This window comes from Leptinotarsa decemlineata, unplaced genomic scaffold (assembly GCF_025532065.1).
Source record: "Leptinotarsa decemlineata unplaced genomic scaffold, Ldec_3_MD MMD2_tig00002974_RagTag_RagTag, whole genome shotgun sequence".
Taxonomy (NCBI): domain Eukaryota; kingdom Metazoa; phylum Arthropoda; class Insecta; order Coleoptera; family Chrysomelidae; genus Leptinotarsa; species Leptinotarsa decemlineata.
This window is the reverse complement of record NW_027412578.1, coordinates 10,556,827-10,582,910: the sequence shown is the minus strand read 5'-3', so window position 1 is coordinate 10,582,910 and position 26,084 is coordinate 10,556,827. Positions and strand designations below refer to the sequence as shown.

Genomic DNA, 26,084 nt, shown 5'->3' with positions numbered 1-26,084 from the left:
GATGAATTTCATTAGTTCGGACTTCCATTGCCTGATGTTATATAAATCCCTGGAGTACCTGAAAGAACCTATAAAAAGAAGAAGATCGTAGAACAGAATTCTGCAAAATCATGACGGAAACCATTGCAACGCATCCTACATATCTCCACAATAATTGTTTCAGTGACGAATGTACATTTTTTCAAACGTCAATGTTCACACACAAAATTGCCGTTATTGGACTGACACCAACCCTCACGTTTTCTGGGAAACACATACCCAACATCCAGAAAAAATTAACGTTTGGGTAGGAATATTGGGAAACGATATTGTAGAACCTCTATTTATTGATCAGAATTCAACAGTGGAACTGTATTTGAATATGCTGGAAACTACTGTTGACCATCTCTTCACTGAAATCGTCGAAGCGAATCCTAATGAATTCGATATGGATATTGTATTCCAACAAGCTGGAGCACCACCACATTACTCCAGACAAGTAAGAAACTATTTGGATACTACTTTTCCCGGTCGTTGGATTGGCCGTCGAGGTCCTACAGAATGGCCAGCCCACTGCTCGCCAGATTTGACACCTTTGGACTTTTTTTATAGGGTTATTTGAAGCAAAAGGGTACGAAACTGAACCTGCTTCAATATTGGATATACGGCAGAGAATAATGAATATTTGTAGAGATATTGAAATGTTCGGCGTGAAATATCGGATAGACTGTTCATATGTCAAGAAGTTCCAAGTGAACATTTTGAGTATCTTCTGAACTGACCTCAAGGTTAATACCTCATATTATGTGGTTAAACGTCAATGTATTCAGGCAATTATTAAAAGTTTCGTCGTTCTGTAGTAGTTGAAGATATTGATATTAATATTGATTGTTGATGTCAATAAGACTCTTTGTATTGAATTTGCATATTCTCCTCGAAGTCTACATCACTTCACCTTCAATTTTCTCAACGAATCTCTGAGATTATCAACTTTTACAAAGTTTTTAGGAACAATGAATAATTCCCTTTTCACATGAAAAGAACACATAGAGTTTACATCTAAGAAACTGAACCAATGTTATTACCTAATGAAATCACTGAAAAGTAAACTAGATACCAAATCTCTACTAACGATTTATTACGCAAAATTTCACTCCATAGTATGTTGCAACATTGCTGTCTGAGGATTATCCACTGAAATTGACAGAATATTCGTAAAACAAAAGGCACTGCTACGGTTAATTTTTAACCCTGATTACAGAATGTCGTGTGAAGAAATACTTCAAGAGAATAAAATATTGACTGTGGCAAGCATATTTATTTTAAAACTGATGACATATATCATGAATATAAAAAGCACTTCGACCTACGATCGGAAGTACATAAATATAGTACTGGAAAAAACTATATGTTCACAACTCGAAAACACCTCTATACAAAATATGAGAAGTCTCCTGTGTTTGTTGGAACGAGTATTTATAATAAATTGCCTAACAGTGTAAAGACACTGCCACCAATTGCCTTCAAACAAAAACTCAAGTCATTTTCATCGGCAAATTGCTTTTACACACTTGACGAAATTTTACTTGAAGTTGTAAATATTTAATATTTTTTACAATATTTTTATTTTATTTTATATTTTATTATGTACTGTATACATACAGTGTGACCCATTTTTAATGGAAACACCCCCCTAGAATCTGAAGTTGTGAATCGATTTTAATAATTTTTTTTAATGTTAACTACTGAAAGGTCTACCTTGGGACGGAATTTGAAATGTTCATTGAAGTTTCAGGGCATACTACGATATTTTTTCTTAGTCGAAAATCGGGCTTTTTCATTAGCGATTTTTTTATTGGAAAAATCACTACGCCGCTGGATTCAGAGTGCCTCTAAATAGGTGTGACCAAAATTTCATGAAAAAATATTCATTATTAACAAAGTTATGACAACTCAAAAATTCGAAAACTCACACAGCTAACAGTCACAATATATCATTTTTTTTGAGTTCAACAATAAAGTGCCGCTAGATGAAAAAAAAAACAAAAAGCGTAAATATTTTTAATGAAAATAACGGAATTACATTCCGTTAGGAAATTTCTATTGTTTAAATATTCCCCTTGGGCCCATAAACAATATTCCAGGCGTCTTGCTTCGTCGCTTTCTTGAAGTGTGTGTAAAAATTTTGGCTTGAAAGGTTTAATATTCTTCGCCTTGATACATCTCCGAATAGTTTCTCGTGAAATATTCAAATCTAAAGTGGCATTCTATATATTGGCATTAGGATTATTTCCGAAATGATCTAAAATAATTTGATCATTCCTGTCATTCCTGTTTCGTCTTTGTACAGGATTACTTTTTAACATCATTTTTGATACTGCACCAGTTTCATTGAATATTTTATTAATTTTATTTACCGTACCGCAGCTCATACGAGGACGATCTGGATGTCTCTCATTAAATACTCTACAAACCTCTCTAGCACTTCTAACGTCATCTCCCGAAAGGCGTACAATTTCAATTTTCTCTCTTACGCTCAATCTTGCAGCCATGACACAAAATAATTCGAATAACTGTAAGGTGAATATTTTTGACAATAGTACACTTTAATCTTTCACAAGTGTCAAACTGTAATATCATTTCCATGGCAACTAAGATTTAAATTGAAATATTAAGTCTTAGTTTTAGTTAATTTGCGTGAAAAATTGAATGCAATTCCGTTATTTTCATTAAAAATATTTACGCTATTTGTTTTTTTTTGTCATCTGGCGGCACTTTATTGTTGAAATCATAAAAAAAATATTCTCATGGCTATATCTGTTAATATAGGGTGTTTTTTGTAACTGCTAGCTATGTGAATTTTGGAATTTTTTGAGTTGTCATATAACTTTGTTGATAATGAATATTTTTCCATGAAATTTTGGTCACATCTATTTAGAGGCACTCTGAATCCAGTGGCGTAGTGATTTTTTCAATAAAAAAATCGCAAATAAAAAATCCCGATTTTCGACTATGAAAAAATATCGTAGTATGCCCTGAAACTTTACTAAACATTTCAAATTTTGTCCCAAAGTAGACCTTTTAGTACTTGACATTCCAAAAAAAAATATTAAAATCGGTTTACAACTTCAAATTTTAGGGGGTTGTTCCCATTAAAAATGGGTCACACTGTAGATGTATGTATATATATTATACTATTTGTATTATTTGTATTCACTTTTTATATGTATCCGATCAAGATTTTATTTGACGTATCAGATCTTTGTAATGAAGCACAAAGAATAAATAAATTCTATCAATCTATCTATCTATCTATCTATTTATCTATCTATCTATTCTAGAGTTGTGAAGTATTTGACCTCCTAGAACGAAACTGCAGTAACATTAGTCACGAAAAAAAGTGGTGAAAACATAGACAATCCTTTTTCTTCATTATGATTTCCTACTACGTAGTAACGACTACATCTATCAATTTATTGAAAAATATTTTCTTCCAAGTGTGGAATTTTTCGCTTCTGATAACAAAGGTAACCCTTGTATCATCATTCAGAGATACAGACATTCTTTCCATACCATCCCCAAATGTAGCTCCTTGTTCAGAAGTAGTAAACAATTTTCCATGAAATGTGCCACCCCTATGTTGCAAACTGCAATTATCCCTCTCGTATCTGGTGTACTGCACAATAATTATGACCGAGCGTCGAGGTTATTGCATCCCCACTACCTGTTCAGGAATTTTAATGAAAACTGACCTTTGTTCGAGAAACGAGTTGAAAAACCAAAGAGTATAAATCTCTTTTGAAACAAACACAATAAAAGCTCATTTTCCGAACCGAAGTTACCGAATAGATATGTACAGCCAGCTATACATTCATATCACGCAGCATAATTTGTATGAGGGCTGCAAAATACGACCAGAAAACTCGGTTTTAATTAATGTTTTAATTAAAGTTGGCGCTAATGATGTATCTGTCTTGAATGAATTCGGTGGAAAGCTTATCGGCCTGAGGAGGGAAAATAATACAGGGAAAAGGGACGGAAAAGTTGGGAATGGCATAATGATACTGAGGAGAAATAATACTATTCCTCCTTCACATAATTTTGATGAGATCATGCATTGCCCTAATTTCAGTACGGAACTGAAACCTCTTCGAAACAAGCCGAGATATGTGGATATTCATCAATCTCCTATCAAGGTTAATTCACAAGTAATTAATCCACCTTCTTCTTTTTCAGTGCGGTCAGTGAACTCAGGCATTCTTGCCCCCCAAATATGAGTAGCAGTCCTCGTAGAACTGGTTCCCTTCCAGTGGAAGAGCTTCATGAAGTAAGAGCCAAATCGATCCCTCTACGAAACCCTTCTTCACTTGGAAGGATCGATCGCAGCTTGAGAAATGGTTCTTATGGAGATTCTGTGAAACATGTTCTTCATTACGAATCAATAGATAGTTGTCCTGAAAATCTAGAGAAGAAAATTGGATAATTCAGGAAACACTTGCTACATGAATAGCATTTTACAGGTGTTGTTCGTGACGAAGAATTTCAAGAACGAAGTTTTAATGATGAACGAGAACGGGAATGTTTCCTACTTATTCATCAAACTCAAACACCTGTTCATGCAGCTGCAGTTTTGTAGGAAGGTATCATCTTTCCCTCCAACCGATTTCCTGGAGTCTTTGAAGTCCACTAGATAGGACAACAAGAGGATTGTTGCGAATTCTTAGGGTTCTTGTTGAATACTCTTCGTGAGCAGAACAATAGCAAAATCAATACTCCTGACCGCTCTGGACTGAATGATTCCGTACTGCCCGTCTCGTCTTTTGTTTGTAAATCTTTTGCTGGAAAAATCCTCACTTGTTTACTTTGTGGTAAATGTTCAAGGAGTACCGAAAACTTATGTGAATTTCTGGAACGTCATCTAGCTTTTCCTAATATGACTAATAACCAGTCCGTGCAAAGCTTATTGTTAAATAATCTGAAAATGGAATTTTTAACATGTGATGATCGACTGTATTGTCAAACATGCGCCAAACTATCTGACTGTTTTAAGGAAATGAGCATAACTGAGGCCCAGTCAATCTAATAATAACACTGATGATTTTCAAACAAGACTCAACTTCCAACGGAAGCAAAAAATTCTTTGGAAGGTTCGAAATAGATGAACATTTCAACCTAGCAGACCACTATTGTAATATTCATGCAGTCATTGTTCACTGCGGTTCTGGCGTTAAATTTGGTCATTATTACGCCTTGGTCAAAGACGAAACGGACTGGTTTAAGTTTGACGATAGTCGTGTCACGAAGTGTTCTGGCGATGCATTGAATTTATTGGAGCCTTTGGAGACAGCCTACATTTTGTTTTATAAGAGAGAGGACATTGTTAGATCAAGATCTTCAGATGATGTGGTGCTGCAGGTTCTTCCGGGTTTTCCTGCAGCTGAAAAAGCAAATGCGCCAGTGGAATTAATGAAGTCGCCCCGGAGCACCAATTAATTGTTATTGTTGTTTTCATTTTATTTTTATCGCTTTTTCAAAATGAAGTATTCATGCATTAATTTATAATTAAAATAAAAAATACTGTACTTGAACTTATCAAGTACTACCGTTGCTACCGAGCAACGTCTTGATCGGTAGCAATTTGCCAAAAACCATTCTCTTCGATAGAAAGACTTAAGACTTTTTTATCCATGTGACTATCGTGCAAGTAAGACGTGTCTGCTAAATGTTCCAGTTCTCAGTGAGCAAATAAAAATGACAAGGAGTTCAGTGAAAGCAGAGGTTGGTAAAAACCAATTAATGATTACCAAAAGTGTGGACGACTTGAAAGATATTTTGAATGAAGCCATAAAGAAAAATAGTGATAGTTTGATGGAACAAATTGCCATTCTGAAACAAGAAATTCATCAACTTAAAGAAAGTAATATAGAAATGGTCGAAATGCTCGCCAATCATCCTCATAATAATTATGAGTCCGAGCAATCTGCAACTAATGACATTAGTGATCACGATTCATTTTCATCAGCTGAGACGATTGTGGGAAATACTCCGCGAAAAAATATAAACAGACTACTAGATAAAAACCCCCTAAAGAAGAGTTTCCACTCTGATGTGATAAAAAGAAGTAGAAAAAAAAGGTAAGAATGTGTTAGTGGGTACTCGAACAGAGGACAAATCCAACATTAATGAAACATTAAGTAAACCTCCACACCCGAGGCTACGATCTCCAGGACATCAATTCAATGTCACTAAATTGAATTATCTGGGTAGTAAATGACAATCGCGAATTTTAGCTCATCGAAAGAAACAACTTTGAATTGTGATCTGACTGGATTAAATTTTTTTTTTCACCGTAGTGTGCGCTGGTCAGGCCCTATCCCACGAGGTTGCACCAGCATTATCACACTACACGACAAATATCGTTTTGGTCTGGTGGTCGAGAAGGACTACATCAGGCTTATTAGCTTGTATGAGCCTGAGGGTGGGAAACGAATAGTTCCAATAAATTCGGCACTTCTCGTTCCCCACAACGAATTCAATATCCCCCGGAGCGTAGGGCAACACCGGTGTCTCGTCAATACCGTAAGAGTGCCGTAGATGTTAGTATAGCACTCTTAGGGCTGCGTTATGTCGATGGATATAGGCCGAGACCGCTTATGCTGGACATGCTGATAGCAAGTGCATTAAGGTCTCGGGCGCCTCGCGGCAGGCCTTGCACCTTGTGGAAGGAACCTCTATACCCATCACGCGACCGCGGTAGACTGAGGTATTGAAGACACCTTCCTGGCAAGCCATGATGAACCCCTCAGTTTCCGACTTCAGCCCACTCGACGACAGAGTGTCTCTGCTGTGGATTCCTGGTCATGAGGAAGGCAATGAGGCTGCTGACTCCTTTGCAAAAGAGGGTGCTGGAAGCAGCTTCATCGGACCAGAATCTGTCATTGGCATCGCTTTAGGCTTTGCCAAACAAACATTGAGCTCCTGGATGGCAAGAAGATTCATAATCTTCTGGCAGAGTCTTCCAGGACTGGCTCACTTCAACGCGTTTATTCACCCTTCGAAGCTTGATACCAAACAGTTGTTGGACTACGATGTCTAATAGACCTTCTCACAGGTCACTGTAATTTGAATCATCATGTGCAGAGTCGTAGTTCTTACCAGCTGACCTGAAAGACCACTCACTCACCATACAAACTAATCGGCTTCCTTAAGAAGCTGGGTGTATTTGAACGAGTATAAAAAGATGTGAGCCACAATATACCCTTGCGGGTTTCGGTGGAGGGTCAAATAGATCCACTCACTTTTGATCTAACCTAACCTAACCCTCTCATCTGAAAAACTGCGTTTATGTGAAATAAAATTCCTGAGAACATTTTTCCAAATGAATTTGATCTCCAGCAATTCAAACGCCTTAAGGATTTTCCTGTAGGGCATGTGTTTTGTCCTTGAAAAAAATAAAAAACCTGAGGAAGTTCCATCGAATTTCAATCAATCGAAAAACGGCTTTTGATGGAACCCTTTTCCACAATCGTACGCAAATTCACTCAATAATATTCATAAGACCGTAGGTGAAATTTCAATTCTGCATGCCCAAATTTCTCTGATTTATCTTCGCCCCAACGATGCGGAAGTTATGAGGGCAATTGGAACATATGTGACCGCTGCCTTTCTACTAAATCAAATTCAAAACATCAAATAAAATACGCCGTCAGGAATATTTATACATGCTTCAAAGTTGGCTCGGCAAAAGTACCTTTTTTTATTTCGCGATTGGATGCATCGGATTTACTCTAGTCAGCAATTTCGCGATATTCCAATTCGTTATGAAAGTTCTATTTTATATTCGGGAATCGGGTATTCGAAGTAATTGGAAGAATTGTGAGAGACTTACTGTAATGCCTGATAGTTGGCTGCCTCAAGTATATTGAACTTTGTGAGGTTTATTCGACATGGAAACCTCATGTTGTTTTCAAAATAATAAAGCGGAATATAATAAAGATCTATTTAATGAGATGTAAGTACATCAAATAAGGTATAAGAGAGATATAAAAAAAGACTTTATCCATAGTCACACACGTATTTTCCTTTATTATAACCCCACTTATACATTTGATGTACTCGTTGAAGCCTACGTGGTAAAATATGTTTCGATACTGTTGATAACAATTACATGATATGGCAAATGAGTCAAGCAAATCAACAAATGCTGATACTGATGATTATGTGCAATACTGAACAATTACAAACAATAACAAGGGAGGGCTACAAGGATATATCGTCAGGCCCTTGCCGCGTAGCTTGTATTTCTGTGATTTTCATCTATTTGTAAAAAAATACAAAACTCATTACTATGCTGACGACATGTAATTATTTCTCTTTTTCGCCTGGTGATTCAACATCTGCTTTGACATTTCTACAGACTACAAACTCAAGCTCAATTCTAATAAATCTGCCATAATGATGTTAGAACCTTAGAAGAAGAGAGAGCTCACCAGCTCCACTTTTCAAGTCCACATCGAAAATTTAGGGTTGTGGTTTGATACAGAACTTTGCTTCACTAACTATGTCAGCTATCTGCACCAAAATTCTCATAACGTCCTCACGCAGATGTTTCCAAATCGTGGTTTGCTAAACACAACATTGAAACTGAGACTATGCGAATCAATGATCATGTCAAAAATGACTCATTCCGACAGTATCCATGGACCTGCTCAAGACAATCACATGATCTACGACTACAGCGTATTCAGAATAGCTGTCTAGTTCAGTATCAGTTCAGTATCAGGTAATATAACAATATATCCTCAGCAATACAAGAATCATGATGGTTGAAAGTTGAGAAACTTAGAACACTGCATCTACTGACCAACACATATGAAGATTTGATATGTTATCAACCTGATTACATACTGAAGAAGCTTTGAGCATTCTTAACAATTATCAGTTTCACCACACGGAACAGTTCAGTTTCAGTGATCTCCAAAAACAAATTCTTCTTCTTCACCTGCTGCTTTTCGTATAATGCACCCAAACATTATATACCAAGTGAATTTCGATATTATACAACAGAAAACATCAAAATAAGACTAAAGACTTACTGTCTAGTTTCTTGTCCGTTCCCGACCTTGGCAGATCGCACCCAGATGATTGAAACCACTTCATACTTAAATGAAGGTAAAATTACTTGAGGCGTCCCACAAGGTTCGGTACTGGGCCCACTTTTATTCTTAATTTACATTAACGACCTATCGTCTATCAACATCCAAGGAAAATTTACTTTGTTTGATGATGATACTACAATTTTATGGCATGCTCCTAACAACCATACGTTGTATGTAGTTATTGAGAATGACATCAAGAAAGTGAAAGACTGGTTTGATTCAAATCTCTTGAGCTTGAATTTATCAAAAACAACTTCGAAATTCCCTGGCTTGTTCATTGACAATAATTTAAAGTTCAACAAACATGTAGATACTTTGAAATCGAAGCTCTCCTCTGGATGTTATGCAATACGAGTAACTGCATTTAAGCTCGGATCTGCAGAAACTAGAATGGTTTATCATTCCCTTTTTGAATCCCATCTTCGTTATGGTATTTGTTTTTGGGGTGTGTTCTACCACATGCCTTCAATCAGTATTATTAATACAAAAACGTGCAATACGATGCATATGCAAAGCCAAGCCTAGGGACTCTTGTCGGCCTCTTTTTGTCTCTAACAGAATCCTAACTGTGGTCTTCTCATTTATATATGTGACTATCTGCCTTCTCTTCAAAAATAGGATATTGTACGAGCCAATGTATCAAACCAGGTAAAGATTCAACTTTGAATTACCGCTGCCTTCTTCAACCGTAGTTAAAGATTCCTTTATTTACAACGGTCTCAAAATGTTCAATCACCTTCCTCAAGCTATAAGAGCCATAAATGACCTTAGAGCTCTTAAGAAAGAGTTGAAAGACTTGCTTTCTGTGAGACCTTATTATAGCTTAGCAGAATTCTACGATGATAATTTTAATTGAGAAGACTAACTGTAATATCTACGGTATTTTATTGATTTGATTCAATTTAGTTTAAATCGATTTATTTAATTTTTTAACCATGTTCTTATATCCTGAACGTTTGTATTAGGTTATTATTATTTACATGTCTCTTTTCAGTTCATGTTATTATCACTTACTTTTAGTGATTTCACTTTTGTGATAATTTTGTGATTTTATGTATATGATATATATATATATATATATATATATATATATATATATATATATATATATATATATATATATATATATATATATATATATATATATATATATATTTCGCGCAAGGTTTTGTCAATAAGAATTTATTCTTCAGACAATGAAGTATATTTGAATTGAATTGAACCTGGTTACTGTCATCCCAACTAGAAATCACTTCTAGATCCTCATTAGGATATGCAACCTCCTGCTGCCGGTGAAGATGTGCCTGCGTAGCCGATGTCCTGGAATACAAATAAAATGACGAGACCAGTGTGCCAAGCAATATATTGGGTTATTGTTTTTTTCCAATGAGTCGTTGATATGTAATAAAAAGAGGGTTGGAGACAATATGGAACAACAGCGTTAATGATGAAAGTATTCGAGAGATATCCATCGACGGCCACTGGCAGGAAACGTTTTTTTCTGTAAACTGAAGAGTCATACACAGAAATGATCTGACAAGACATAGCATCAAAGCTTGGTCAGCAAACCGTCATGCCACACACGGTCAAACGCCTTAGAAATATCAAACGCAACAGCTCTTGATTCTCCATGTATTCCAAATATGGGTGACATACGATAGGTCGTCCGTTGATCTTTGTTTCCGGAAACCATATTGATGATCGCTCAAGATATGGTAGTTTACAACTTTCTATAGTCAGTTGGTGTATAGTTACTTGGAGTATTTTTCTTGTCCTTTTTGGGAATATGCTCAACGAGAGCAATTTTCCAACAAGAAGGATAAACCCCTTTCTTGTAAGACAGGTTGACCTGTTTCAAAATTCGCCTGACTAGACTCTGTCGGAAAGTAATTTACAGCTGTGGAGTGGGATGCAGATTGTTCAGATAGTACATTTGTTTTTCTATAGCTGAATTCTATTGTGAATGAAGACGTATTATTATTATTATTATTGTTATTATAACTCATTGTTCATGTTGTTCATGACTTGTTTGGGAGTATGAAGAACTGTGTTCACAGTTTAAAAAATAAAAACACGGTTTTCACTGTTTGAACAATTTTGACACATCAATCCTTTGTAATCCTCATTCTTACATGTTCACAAACTCAACTATTCTGTATAACCACTATATTGAATTAGTATTTTGAATTTTCTAAAAACAGATTTATAATGGATCCACGATGGAATTATTAGAGTCGTCCCTGAAACACTGCTGTTTGGGTTGGATCTTTCCTGCACCAACGAAGAATAATAACCCGAAACCAGTCTGTTTATGATCTACTTGAATAATTTCAGCCAGAACCTGCTGATATACGTGGTATATATCTACAGCAGCATTTTTAGACATTCAAGCAGCCTATGATAATGTTCAATTGAAATTACTTTTTGAAAAACTTGTAGAAACCAAAATCCCAAAAAATATTTGTTACCTTCTGGTTATGTTGTTTTCAGAAAGACAAATATATTTGAAAATTGGCGAAACTATTTCTATTCCTCGTAAAACATATTTGGGAATACCCCAAGGAAGCATTCTGAGTCCTCTTCTGTATATATTACATACAAGAGATTTATAAAAATGTATTGAAACAGACTCTCAGATAATACAATATGCAGATGACATTTGCATATACACACAAAATTTGTCTTTTGAAAAGTCACTTGAAAACTTGACGAGAGAGATGGAAAATGTAAATAACTGGAAGGACAAAAACGGATTGATGATTGAGGAAAAAAAATCAGAGATTTGCATATTCACAAAATCTGGACCGTGGGTCCTACCAATTCGACCGTCAGTCAAATACTTGGGTATTATCCTAGATAACATGGAAACAACATGTCATAACTCAAATTCGACAGAAAGCAGAGAAAGGTATTGATATCCTTAGAGCCTTTTGTGGAACAAAATGGGGTGCAGATCCAAATATCGCCCTAATATTTTATAGAGCATTCATACGTTCAATATTAGACTACGGAAGTATTTTTTATGGAAGTTCTGCAGATACTCACTTGAAGAAATTAGAAATAATAAAAAATAAATGTCTGAGAATATGTCTGGGGTATCTCCCGTCAACGCCAATATCAGTTATGGAAGCCGAAGCTAAGGAACCTCCATTAGACTTAAGAAGACAACTGCTCAGTAACAAATTTGTGACAAAATCTTCAAATTTGATTCCCAAACTTCATCAACTTACAATTTTCACACTCACTCATCGATACTGGCAGAAAAAGAAAACGAATTTGTTGGTAGAAAGTTTCACCAGATCGTCTTCTTATGACAAAATGATCTACAAAACCTACAACCTTCCATAATATACAGAAGATTACGACATAATATCCCACGAGTTTAAAGTACATTATTTGGGAAAAAATAATATAAGTTGTGAGGGAGAGTTTTCAGGAATAATCAAGAGGCTGTGGCCAAATGCAGATTATATCTACACAGATGGATCAAAAATATCAGAGAAAACAGGCTTCGCATTCTATCATTCAAATACAAAATATTTCCAATGAAGCATTCATCTACACTGCAGAACTGAAAGCCATACTTTTGGCAATGCAATATATTCTGACACAAAACAGCATTCATTCAATAATTTTCACTGATAGCAAGAGTGCCGTGGATCGACTGAAAAATTTCCGAAATCTTAATGCAAAAACAAAAAAGAAAAGAAAAAAAAGAAAAAATAAATACAAAAACCAACAGAAATGAAAATTCAAAAGCAAAAAAAGAGGGGGAAAAATCTATGTTTGAGCTACTATTCAATATTTCTTTCAAATAGTTTTTTATTAAAACAGTCTGGCTAATTGGTTCTCCCAAAGCCAAAAAATTAAACCACACACACACATGTCTATCGTGGTATTAGCCCAAAAATAAATGATGTTCTGCCAGGCATTCACAGAAGCCTACAGTGGCAGAGATGAATGTTTTGGAAATTTCATTTTAAAAAATATATTTTCTCAGAAATGTTCATACAGGCTTCAGAGTTGTCTCGGCAAAAGTACCCTTTTCAATTTTTTCGATTGGATGCGTCGAATTTACTCTAGTCAGCAATTTCGCGATATTTCAATTCGCAAAGTTCTATTTTATATTCAGGACTCGGTTTTTCGAAGTAATTGGAACAATAGTCGAAGGCTTATTGTTATGCTTGATAGTTGGCTGCCTCGTTTAATGACTCATGTTCGGGAAGTTCTTGAATAAATGGAATGGAATATAGTAATGATTCGACAAGATGAAACTACATGAAATGAATTTTATTCAAATATAATTTTACTTTTTGGGAAAGAATGGTTTCGGCCTTCTACTTCTTCATCTTCATACAAAAAAGGGGAAATCTATTTCAAAAAAGTAACTCTATACACAGATGTGTCGATCATGCAAAGACACAGATTGGAAAAAAAACCCTATAAAAACAGCTATTTCAACAGCTATTATAATTCAAACATATTTGTATTGAAATATCGAGAGATGTGATTCCATTGTAGTACCTTATGAAGTACTGACAAATTATACCGCTATGAAATACGTTAGGTTAGATTAGGTCAAAAGTAAGTGGGTCTATTCGAGCTTCCCCTGCAACCCGCAAGGGTTTATTCTGGCTCACACCTATTCACAGTCGATCGAATAAACCCAACTTCTTAACGAAGCGAATTAGTTTGTATGGTGAGTGGTCTTTCAGGTTATATGTGAGAGTACGGCTCTGCCGAACTCTAAAAACCTGATTCAATCTCCAGCGGGGTAGACACAAATTACGTGCTCTGCTGTTCCTTCCTTTTCCAAACAGACACTGTTTCCGACAGCCCTGTAAGAAGACCTATTAGATATCGTAGTTCATCTCTACTGTAGTCCAACAACTGTTTGGTTTAAATAAACGCTTTGAGGTATCCAATCTTGAAAGATTCTGCCAGAAGTCCATAAATCTTCTTGCCATCCAGATGTTCAACCTTTGTTTGGCAAAGCCTAATGCGATGCCAATGGCAGGTTCTGGCCCGATGAATCTGCTTGCAACAACCTCTTCTGCATATGAATTGCATATGAATGTTCTACGAAGTTATTTATCACAAAATCCCAAAAAGTAAATTGTAATTGAAGTGATTCACGGGTACTGTTCTGATACTCATACTTTGATTTCTCTACAAAGGGAATAATGCATGGAAAGTGGCTAAGGTGTGTTCTGTACACAAATCAGATGCCAAGAATCTGATTGATAATTATAGTTCAATATCTCTCTTGAATATTGGAGCCAAATTATTCTAGATAATTTTGTACAACCGCATCTACTTGTCAACGAGACATATAATCTCTGTCTATCAACATGGATTTATGAATTCTCGTTCGACAATTAGTAATCTATCGATATTCAGTCAATTTCTGTGCAAAACTCTAGGTAATAGGGGTCAGGTGGATGTGGTGTATAAAGATTCCTCGAAAGCTTTCGACAGAATAAATCACACACTTCTATTACACAAGCTCTCGAACGTAGGTTTTCCCAAAATGTATATAACAAATTTTGGAATCATATTTAGTCAACCGTATACAGTTTGTTCAATACAATGGTCGTGGAATTACAGTTTTAAGGTTACCACCACACCACTGCGAATTAAACCCAATAGAATTAATCTGGGCGCAAGTAAAAGGATATGTGGCACAAGAAAACAGAACATTTAAATTAGTGGACGTGCAACATCACCTACAAGAAGCTATTCGAACTGTTTCTGCAGAAGACTGGAAGAAATGCATGCAGCATGTTTTAAAAGAGGAGCAATAAATGTGGGACGTAGACAACCGTAATGAACACAATATTAAACCAATCATAATTCACTTTGATGATAGCGGTAGCAACATTGACAAATCTGAGGTTGAAGATTAGACGAAAATTTGTACATTTACATTTATATTATATTCTACCCCTGACGTACCCCTGACGATGAGTTTGAGTTACTCGAAAGCTTGAGAATAGTTATAAAGAGTTCACTTATCAATTGCTGCAACCCAATAGTGAAAAAAATTTATATACAGGGTCCTGCAACAGTGGCGCGGTGTTCCATATCTCTATATAGGAAGCAGATAGGAATCTAATTTTCTATAATATTACCTTATTGCTCGAGGTCGACAAAATAAAAATATTGGCGGTCACACAGGGTGTTCGTTTTTTTCTGGGCGGATCCCAACTGTGTCTTTTTAAATGGCAACCTATATTTTTTATCGCTTTTTCGGTTTCTTCATAGAAAATAAAATAAACTTTATATATATCTGCACTTCGAAAATATTGATGGTTTTCGAGATATCTAGCATGACAGGTTTTTTTTCCAATATTCGTCACTCAGAATATTTGAAATTATAAAGTGGTGCCAAGTCCAGTTGAAATTTTTTTTTGGTCGAATATTCTACATTGGTAACTCTCTCAAACGATATATCTGAAATCGACCTGTGATATACAGGGTATGAAAAACCGCTTGCCAAATATTGTAAATGAAAATTTGCAAAATCTTCCTTATATTAAATGGAACACCCTGTATATTATTGATCCATAAGAAGCGCCAACGAAACCTCTACAAATTTCATTAAGTATTCCCTATGGCTGAGTTCAATAGTTTTTCTTAAATGAGCATTTCTTTCGAAAAATGGTCATTTTTTCAAAGCGAAATCCATTTGATGACTGATAAGAATATACAAAAAATACCCTTTCCTTAAAATATCGCCCATTCCTAAAATTACCTGTTGCTAGATAAACAAGTTGCGAATTACACCACAAAATGGACGTTCTTGAATAGTTACAATAATTTCAAAAATCTCGGAATTTGTGCCATATTCTTTCGGTCTAAAACAACCTTTCAGCGAATGAAATATTTATTGGAAATCAAGTAGTCTGGCAAATGACAGAACAAAATATTTGGCTGCAAATGAATATTGAAATTTTTAGTCAATCGTGAAGTTGAACTGTGAGTATAATTTCATCAGAATGTTGTTATCAAAAAGTGATTTGATTGATATGATTTTCATATTAGGTGAATCAGACAGGAATTGTTTATTGGCAAGTAGAATTTATTCTCAACGGTATCCGATCTTGGGACGATTCGTTGAAACTGGATCTATTAATTATTCCAAACATGAGCGCATCAAGCCAGCTACTAATGAAGATAATGAATTGCAAGTTCTTCTTGCTGTTGAAGAAGATCCTAGTAGGAGTCAACGACAAATTGGGGAAATAGTGGATATAAGTGAGAGATCAGTGCAACGAGTATTGAAGAAACATCGCTTGCATCCATACCACGTTCAGTTACATCAAGAACTACTGTATGCTGATTTCGAGAAAAGAGTGAGATTTTGCAATTGGGCCATGAACAAAATTCGTCGAAACGAATATTTTTTCAATAATATTTTATGGTCGGATGAATCGACATTCCATAAAAATGGATTTGTAAATCGACATAATTACCATTATTATGCGACAGAAAATCCTCACTTATTGAGACAGGTGGATTATCAACAAAGGTGGTCGATAAATGTCTGGGGAGGCATCATTGGAGAATATGTAATTGGTCCATACTTTTTTGAGGGACATATGAATGGTGCAATGTATCTCAATTTCTTACGAAATGATTTACCAGGTTTGTTAGATGATATTCCTCTTGACCTCCGCAATAGAATGTGGTTACAACATGATGGTGCACCTGCTCACTATTCGGCAGAAGTGAGAGATCATCTAAATGAAGTATTTCCCAATAAATGGATAGGACGGAATGGGCCTGTACGGTGGCCCGCTAGATTACCAGATTTGACGAAACTAGATTTTTTCTTATGGGGATACATAAAAAATAAGGTTTACGTTGAGCCACCAACTTCTCCCGAAAATATGCGACTTAGAATAACGAATGCTTTTCGCAGCATTACACCAGCTGTCTTGCGCAGGGTAGAACAGTCTTTCAAACATAGACTTCAGCTCTGCATTCAAGAAAATGGAAGACATGTTGAACATATTTTATAAAAGTTTCATTATCAACCTTAATTAAACTCTCCCTTTTGTAGTTTTGTAATTTGCCAGTTGACAAATTTGAATATCTAGAACTCAAGCTCTGAATGAATATAATAACATGAAAAAAATAGTTATTTATAATGTTTCTTTCTTTTAACTTGTTTGGTTTGATATTGCACGATTTATGAGTGAAATTCTGCATCCAATGAAAAAATAATTTTCCATTTAGCAAAAAGTGATAGGTACATACATTTATTTCGTTAAAAAATATTTGTTTGGACACCTTCTAATGTACAAAATTGAAACAAGATATCTTTCGTATATTTTTATCAGTCGTCAAATGGATTTCGCTTTGAAAAAATGACCATTTTTCGAAAGAAATGCTCATTTAAGAAAAACTATTGAACTTAGCCATAGGGAATACTTAATGAAATTTGTAGAGGTTTCGTTGGCGCTTCTTATGGATCAATAATATACAGGGTGTTCCATTTAATATAAGGGAGATTTTGCAAATTTTCATTTACAATATTTGGCAAGCGGTTTTTCATACCCTGTATATCACAGGTCGATTTCAGATATATCGTTTGAGAGAATTACCAATGTAGAATATTCTACCAAAAAAAATTTCAACTGGACTTGGCACCACTTTATAATTTCAAATATTCTGAGTGACGAATATTGGAAAAAAAAACCTGTCATGCTAGATATCTCGAAAACCGTCAATATTTTCGAAGTGCAGATATACATAAAGTTTATTTTATTTTCTATGAAGAAACCGAAAAAGCGATAAAAAATATTTGCTGTCAACTGGACTTACTTCTACTCTCAATCATATTGGTTTTAGTATAGAGTTGCCAGATTAATTATCCATACAAGACGAAGAACTGTCAATTCGATTACTACGTTAACAAGCTACAGCTGACATGTACAGCATGACTCCAAACTGAAGAACCATATATGAATCTTTAATTCTGGTTGAGACGAATTGACAACGCCTCCATAGTATGAAACCATGAAGACAAAGAACTAGGCATTTCTTGCAGCACCTGCAAAATTTGATTTATCAACTCAATCATTATCAATCTACACTGCTATTTATCGTGTATTAAATATCTGTAACATAAAGGAAAGCCTAGACGGGAAACTGGGCTGCATCAGGGGTGATCTTCAGCAAAACGGTTATTGGTGGAACAGATTTTGGCCAGGAGAAAAGAACCCTGCAAGGAAGAGAAGCTACCGCAACCAGTGACATCGTTTCCTCACGTCAAACGACTATTGAAGAAGATGGAAAAAATTTGGTTCAATTGCCAAATTGAAACCTGTTTCAGATCCGGGAACACCATACTCAGCAGCCTCACGACACCCTAGCAATCACACTGGGTCATTGACATATCCTTGATCTTGGATGATTGATGCAGTTAAGGTTTCACTTCTCTAAAATTCAACTAGAACCGAATTTAGGGGAGGGGTACTGCCTTGGCGCCTCCATAGGAGTGGGGCCCCCACAATAAAAAAATATTCAAATTTTGACGGGGCAGCAACCAAACACTTTTTTGTATTTTTACTAAGATTACTTGCACAAACATAATGAAACTGCTATCGATATATCCCAAATCCCTGATTGCAAGTTTTCATTTACTATCAATTTTTGACTTGATCGACCGTTTCGTTGGTAATATCTTTTTTCAATGTGTAACTTGTGATTTGTATCCATGGGTTGAATAGAAATGAAATAAGTAAAAGTATCTGAAAATTAGTTGACCCTGTAGGTCATCTTTACAAGTTCTCGCTTCTTCGAACTCAAAATTTTAAAAATTATTCCACGTAATCACTTGAATCAAGATTCTCAAACGACACTATCTAATGAACGCATCGATTTTCGTCCGCTTCCCCTTTTTTGAAAAATTTTGGATTTTTTTTTTAGCGGAAAGTTAAAACTTCAACTTCTATGAGAACATTTTTTAAAAGGCCTCCACTCCTCCGTTGCCTCATGGCCACCAAACTTCCAAATCCGGCTCTGAATCAATTCATGTTAGCTATCAAAAGTATTTTCCAAACCAATAAAGGCACAACGAGCTGTTATACTTGTCACAACATATTTTTCAGTGCTTCAAATCAGGAACTCTCCAACTCTCTTATGATAGGGGAGCCCACGATGCAAAATGGGGATTTACTCGAGCGTCATTGAGACATATTAGGTTGCAAAGCTTAGATGATAAGACGAAAAGAATGTCATATAATATATACCTTTTCATCGGTGGGAGAAGTGAGTATAGATTTTTAAATATGTAAAAGAATACTGTTGCATGGACATAATCGAGCGCATCAGATATTGATAACATAACATTAGAATACTTGTATTTATAAGAAAATAATTTTTAAAAAATGCTCAAAAAAATTAATTTTTTATAATCAATTGAATAATTAGGCATCATCTTCATCTTCATCATGAACGAGTCTCTGTGATCAGCTGTGATGGCGTTATGGCAACAGAATTCATAGTGGAGACGAAGTAAGAGAGTAATAGATAGCAAAAGAGGAGAGTTTAATGCATGCATTAAACTTTATCGACGAATTTTTATATTTCAGCTTGCGTAAATCGTCAGATTATATATTTTTCGTTATCCTTGAATCATTTCCTTCAAAATAAAAAAAAATTAGCTACGCCCGCGAATGTCGTAATGACGTTATTTTTTTATAACTTTGCTGCCCTCCCGTTTCTTTACCTAACTCTCAAATTGTCAGATTACTGGAATATACACTTTTCAGCATGTAATTAACTTACCCTACCTTAATCTGACGCGCTCGAGAATTTCTGATGATCAATTTTTTTTTACAAATCTCATATTTGGTGAAGGTACTTAACCGGGTACAAGGTATCCCACTGTGTAATAATCTGCCGCGCTTTAGTAAATCCCGAAATCCCCGCTTGGACTCTCCTATTATTATTATTGCATATCAACGACTTATTCATTGGAAAAAACCAAGAATCAAATATATTGTCTTGCTGACGACAGCACACTTGTCTCGTCATTCCGTTTGGATTTCAGGACATCGGCTGCGGATGCACATCTTCACCGGCAGCAGGAGGTTGCATATCTTTATGAGAATCTAGAAAATAATCAGGTTCAAATCATTGCCTCGAAAACCTAGACATTAATTTTCTCCAGAAAGGTAAAATAATGTCAGGACAAACAATTCCGTTTTCTGCTTCGATAAGTTTATTGGGGGTTGAAATGGACACCAACATGTCTTGGCACAAACATATCGCTGGAACTACTAAGGCTGCTTCTTCAAAGCTTGGAATACTGTTCCAAACCAGACAACTGTACTAAATTCAGCATTTCTCGATGCCTCATGAAGCTCAGATCAGACCTTCTTTGAAGTAATGTTCTCATGTATGGAGCTCTGTCCCCAAACATACCCTGAAGCTTCCATCCACTTGATTGATAATACGAACATCACCATAGTCTGGAACATCAAAGGAAGGTTGGAGATTTATCTCTCTTTTATAAATACTCTCATGGGAGGTGTTCAAGTGACTTGTTCCATTTCATTCCCCCAAGAGCGGTACATATCAGAAATTCTCGACGTTCTGTGGCTGCTCATCGTTTTGAGGTTCATCTCAGTACACCTCGAACTTCACTGTTTGGAGACTGTTCCATTTAGAGAACTGCGTATTTTCCTTCATCCCTTCGAAAAATATCTCTGGTTGAAACTCGCTTTCAATAAACTTTCTAGTTGAGACGATTATATAAGTACATTTCTCAGTACCTCACGATTTTTCTAAAATGATGATTCGTTCCGAGAATTCGCTACTCAACCATTATGACTGCCCAGTCACAATGATCTCCTGAGGACGGTATTTTGGGTAGTGAAACGCGCGTGTAGATACCGTGATTTTTGTTCTGGTGTTGGGGAAGCGTTTTTAATAGAACGTAGGATATAACAAACTCATTCAAATTTTTTATGAAACGAATCACATAAAATTCGGTAATATAAATGATAAATCCCACTCAAATGAGGACCGAAAATGAAAAACCTGAATTTCACGAGATTTCATTAACCCGCAAGCTGAAAAAACCAGGGAAAGTTATGAAACTCAATTTACATAACGAAAATGAAAAATATCCCTGATGTCGGAGGTTAGATAAGAAATTTCTCTCCGAGGTGAATAATAAAGAGGCAGGTGTGTATTGATTCCAAACGTACTCCAAATTGAAAAACTTTGAAACAACATCTTTGTTCGAAGCTGAATTGAAGTGTGGAGGGGGATTGGTGGGTCTTATTTTAGAAATAACCCAGTATACCTCAATCAATTTCATGATTGCTAAATCAGTTACTCGGCCAGTTAGAATTCGAAGCAAACTATTACGAGACAACTTGGCTATGGAATTTCCCAGCGTTCTCAGAACCTTGCACGAAATTGCACCTTGGAAACTGGTACAACCTTAAATGAGGTTAGAAGTCATGAAATATAAGAAGAACAATTTTAATAACATCATGATGAAACCAAAATTCTTTGAAATACTGTCCAAATATAAGGTGCGAAAATTATTTACATGGATGGCTCTAAAACTAATGATGGAGTAGAAAGTACATTTTATACGCCAGGAGGAAGCCACTTTCTGTCGTTTTTAAAGTTCTTAAGCATATTCACTGCTGAATTATATGCCAAACCTGCCAAAGTAGAAAAAACGAACTATTTAGGCAAATTATTACGACGTGAATGAGTGATCTTAATCCGCTTGAAAATAGGTGAAACTTGGCCATTGGAAACCTGCATTGCCGAGCACAAGAGAAACACACAGCAAGAAGAAACAAGCAAATCAGGAATGACAGAACATGTTTGTAGTCATCAACATAACATCAAGTGGTCCCAAGATGAGGTCATCCACAGGATGGAACACTGGTTCAAGAGGAACCAGTGTTCCATCCTGTGGATGAGGAACCAGGATATATATATATATATATATATATATATATATATATATATATATATATATATATATATATATATATATATATATATATATATATATATATATATATACATATATATATATATATGAACACCCGGAACACCCGGAATGAACACCCGGAAAAACAACACATCATATTCTACCATCCGTGAAAACCTACATTGTAATGTATATATATATATATATATATATATATATATATATATATATATATATATATATATATATATATGTTGTTCAACGACGTATTCCGTCAAACTAGCGTAGAGATACGCAATATATGACAATCTGTGATCAAGCGGGAAAACGGCCAACCCCCGCTAAATCGGTGAAGCTGAGAAAAGGAAAAGAGACCTGTAAGTAGTCATTTTTCGGAGGAATAGTCCAGTCATCGCCTGAAAACGATTGTGTATACTAAAAATCGAAACGTCGTGATGTTACTTGGTTTGAAATCTTTTTCAATTTCAATTTCAATTGTTCAATTTTCAATGTTTGCTTATTATTATTCTACTGTAATTTCACGGTCCTGTTCCTAGAAATACAAAAATGTAATCCATATGGCCTTGAATCGACACCATTTTGGAATAGTAATAACTTCCACCAACAATTATTCACCAAAAATATATTTGTAATAATGCAAAATATCATCAGTAGAATAACAGATTTTTTATTAAAAACAAACTAGACATGCTAGTCAGTTCTGAAAATATCATTGGATGTTTGATATATTTATGATGTTCTAGTGTTTCACCAATTATTTCAACCCTGAAAAAAGTAACATTCCAAAAAAATGCGGTCATATTTTTTACATTTTCTAAATGCTGTTTTTCAAATTTATCCATGATAACGTCATTTCGAATTACCAATAACGTTCATTTCAAATATTCATTGACGTTCTCGCAGAAAATTATTTGATATGCACCATATTCATGAAGTTCGATATTCTATCAGATATTTTGATCGAGAGAAAAATGTATATATGACGTCGAATAACAAGCGTCATCAAAATGACGATAATTTATACATTATTACTAGCAGACCCGGCCACGCGTTGCTATGGCTCAGGTTTCTTGTAATATTACATTGTAGTAAACTATTTTCTATGCTTTTTTACATAGATGCCATTTGTAAAAAAAATATGGCGACCTCCATGACAGTTTGTCTACTACCGTAACTCCTAAGTACAATGAAATTATTATTTACGAACGAAGACGAAACCGTTACAGCTGGTATAAAAATCAACTGGATTGGGATTTTGAACACGATTGATTAACATTTTCGTGCACAATATTTTTGGTCAACCTGTCTTCAGCTAACACAAATAGATTCGACGGTTTTCCTACACGTGAACATACAACATATAGTTGCCCATGAGAAAATCATGGATTTTCCAAATGTAAAGCACAAATGAACATGAACAAAATGTTTGGCTTTGAGACTTATTTACCGACAGCCATCTTGGTTTAGGATAGAGTGTTGGGGCCTTCTAAATCGGGAGGGGTCGTCTACAGTCTACAGCATAATCCATAGCTTCCTTAACTAAGTGACTTCTTTATATACATGGCAAAAGCTATACGAATTGGAAACTATAGCATTCTTAAGGGTATGGTAGAATCTGACGTTACCATTGGAATACGTGGCAACAGGACCACTTTTCCTTTAAACTTCACAGTTAAAATGGTTGCCTAAAGAATATTTCCGGTGATCTTCTTGATGACCAAACGCGTACTGTTGCATAACTGAGGTGGATACAAATTAGGTAGGAGGATAATAGGGGAACCAATCTTCAATCGAAGATTATGTGATGGCATTCCAGATATATCTAGTGAATTTGCAAATTCAATTGGGAAATTTATACTTTCATTTTCATCAACAACAGTATCGATTGATTTAGAAGACATCAGATCGCCTGGTAACAACTGTTGTATCTGGAAGATAATTTCGTCAACATCAACATTTTTAGCTGCCAAAATCTCCCGATGACTGAGCCAGTTATGATTCAAGTAATTATACTGTATATCCGGAAAAATACTCTAAATCAATTTATTTTTTTCCTGAAGAACAGTGCAGAAATTGTCTGGCAGTTTGATGCATTGCGGATTTGATTGCAGTTCTATTTTACTGTTCCCAATATCTAGTAATTGTTCGGAAAATATTTGTGCTGATGGATTATTTTGCAATCGTACGCGCATGTTTATGGTCGATCGGAATATTCCAACGCTTCGCCATAAGATATGATTTGTAGCTTGTATGCCGAATTTGTGGGTTCAACATGGCAGCGCCATCTATTGATTACTTACTCAATACAGTCAACAGATATCGCCATCTGTTGAAATCATTTGGAGTTAACAGATAGTTCTGAATGTCAAATAGTAGACCAATAATTTGCAATCAAATAATATTGCGACTATAAATTGAGATGTAGGCTATCCTATCTTCCGAGTTGGATCAAACTATACACGGTGTGCGAATTTAATTGAAATTGGTTGAGAATTTTAAGAGTCCATCGCGGACAAACAACGTGACACTTAATTTATATATATTAGATTATATCATCACGAACGTAGTCTATTTGCAGATATCTCACGAAAACTATCATATAAGCTATATTTTGCAAATACCAAGTTCACCGGATGATACTGCATAATGATAACATAATATTCAGGCAATTAGATTTGTAGTGTTTCGATCAACTTACCGATAACATACATGTACCCCGACTGCATGAAGGTATAAAAGTTGGGTGCATCCGAAGACACTTCACATTTGTATCGTCCTGTTGCTTCAGCTTGTACGTTTTTCAGAACCAACTTATTGGGAGTACTCTTGGTGAGCTGAAAAATAATGGAATGTAAGTGCCACATTATTATAATTTCCTTATTTGTATTAGGTTGCTTCAAAAGATTTGTCCGTTTCAATGTCATATGTTTTTATAGCTACATATCTCAGTAAAACTGTCGTGGTATATATTGTTTGTTAGAGAATTGTATAGTCTATACATTGAAGCTGTTCGTATGATTCCAACCGATTGCTATTTCACACAGAAGTACGTTGGTTATCAAGAGGTAACTGTTTGACTCGGTTTTACAATCTACTTGACTCTGTAATAGGGTTCTTGGAAAACAAAGACAAAGAATTGCACGACAACCTCATCACTTCAAAGAATAATATTGCGTACTTGACAGACCTGTATAATTCATTCAAAGATGTCAGTCTCCAACTTCAAGGTGACGACTTGAATTTGATTAAAACAAAAAATATCATTGCTGCTTTTGTAGCCAAATTGCTCTTATACAAGAATAATATCGGCAGACGTGACTTTTACAATTGTCAGCAGTATCCTTCAACAACAAAGACTTGCTTGTTTACTGCCAACATTTGGAGAACCTCCACAGTGATTTTGCAGAACGATTTCAGGACATTTTAAAATTGGAAATACCGGACTGGGTGTTGGATCCTTTTCTAAATGTCAACACAGCAGGAACACCCCAGCTGGAAGAAGAACTCATAGAACTGGTAACGAACGAGAAAATAAAAATAAAATTCGAAGATGAATACCAAGTATTTTGGCTACAAAAGCCAATCTCGCAATTGTACCCTGAATTGTGGTCCATCGTTCAACGATTTTTGATAGCATTCTCATCATCGTATTTGTGTGAACGTGGATTTAGTACTGTCACAACGTTGGCATTCTTCTTCACATTAGATTCACATTAGATTAGTTTTAAAATTCAAATTGAAATGTCTGTTTCAATAACATGAATAAAACTTTTCTTAATATTACAAAATGGTGTTTCATATTACCCTCATCAGAAAGTCTTACTTTCACATGACACACATAACTCAATTATTAAAATAATAACTGAGATTGTGATTCTTAACATGAACAGAAAATAATTAATTCTCGAAGTGGGCGGTAGACAAAATAAGTTTGAGAACCTCTGTTCTATCGT

At 35.4% G+C, this 26,084-nt stretch overlaps 1 protein-coding gene across 1 annotated transcript in view; it reads right to left on the bottom strand.

Annotated features, from left to right (window-relative positions):
* LOC111513912 (uncharacterized) overlaps positions 1–26,084 on the bottom strand; it is a 230,334-nt gene that overhangs the window by 125,356 nt on the left and 78,894 nt on the right. Inside the window, exon 3 of the mRNA XM_074177470.1 lies at positions 24,830–24,965. Coding sequence (XP_074033571.1) covers positions 24,830–24,965 — 136 coding nt within the window. The remainder of the gene's footprint in view (positions 1–24,829; positions 24,966–26,084) is intronic.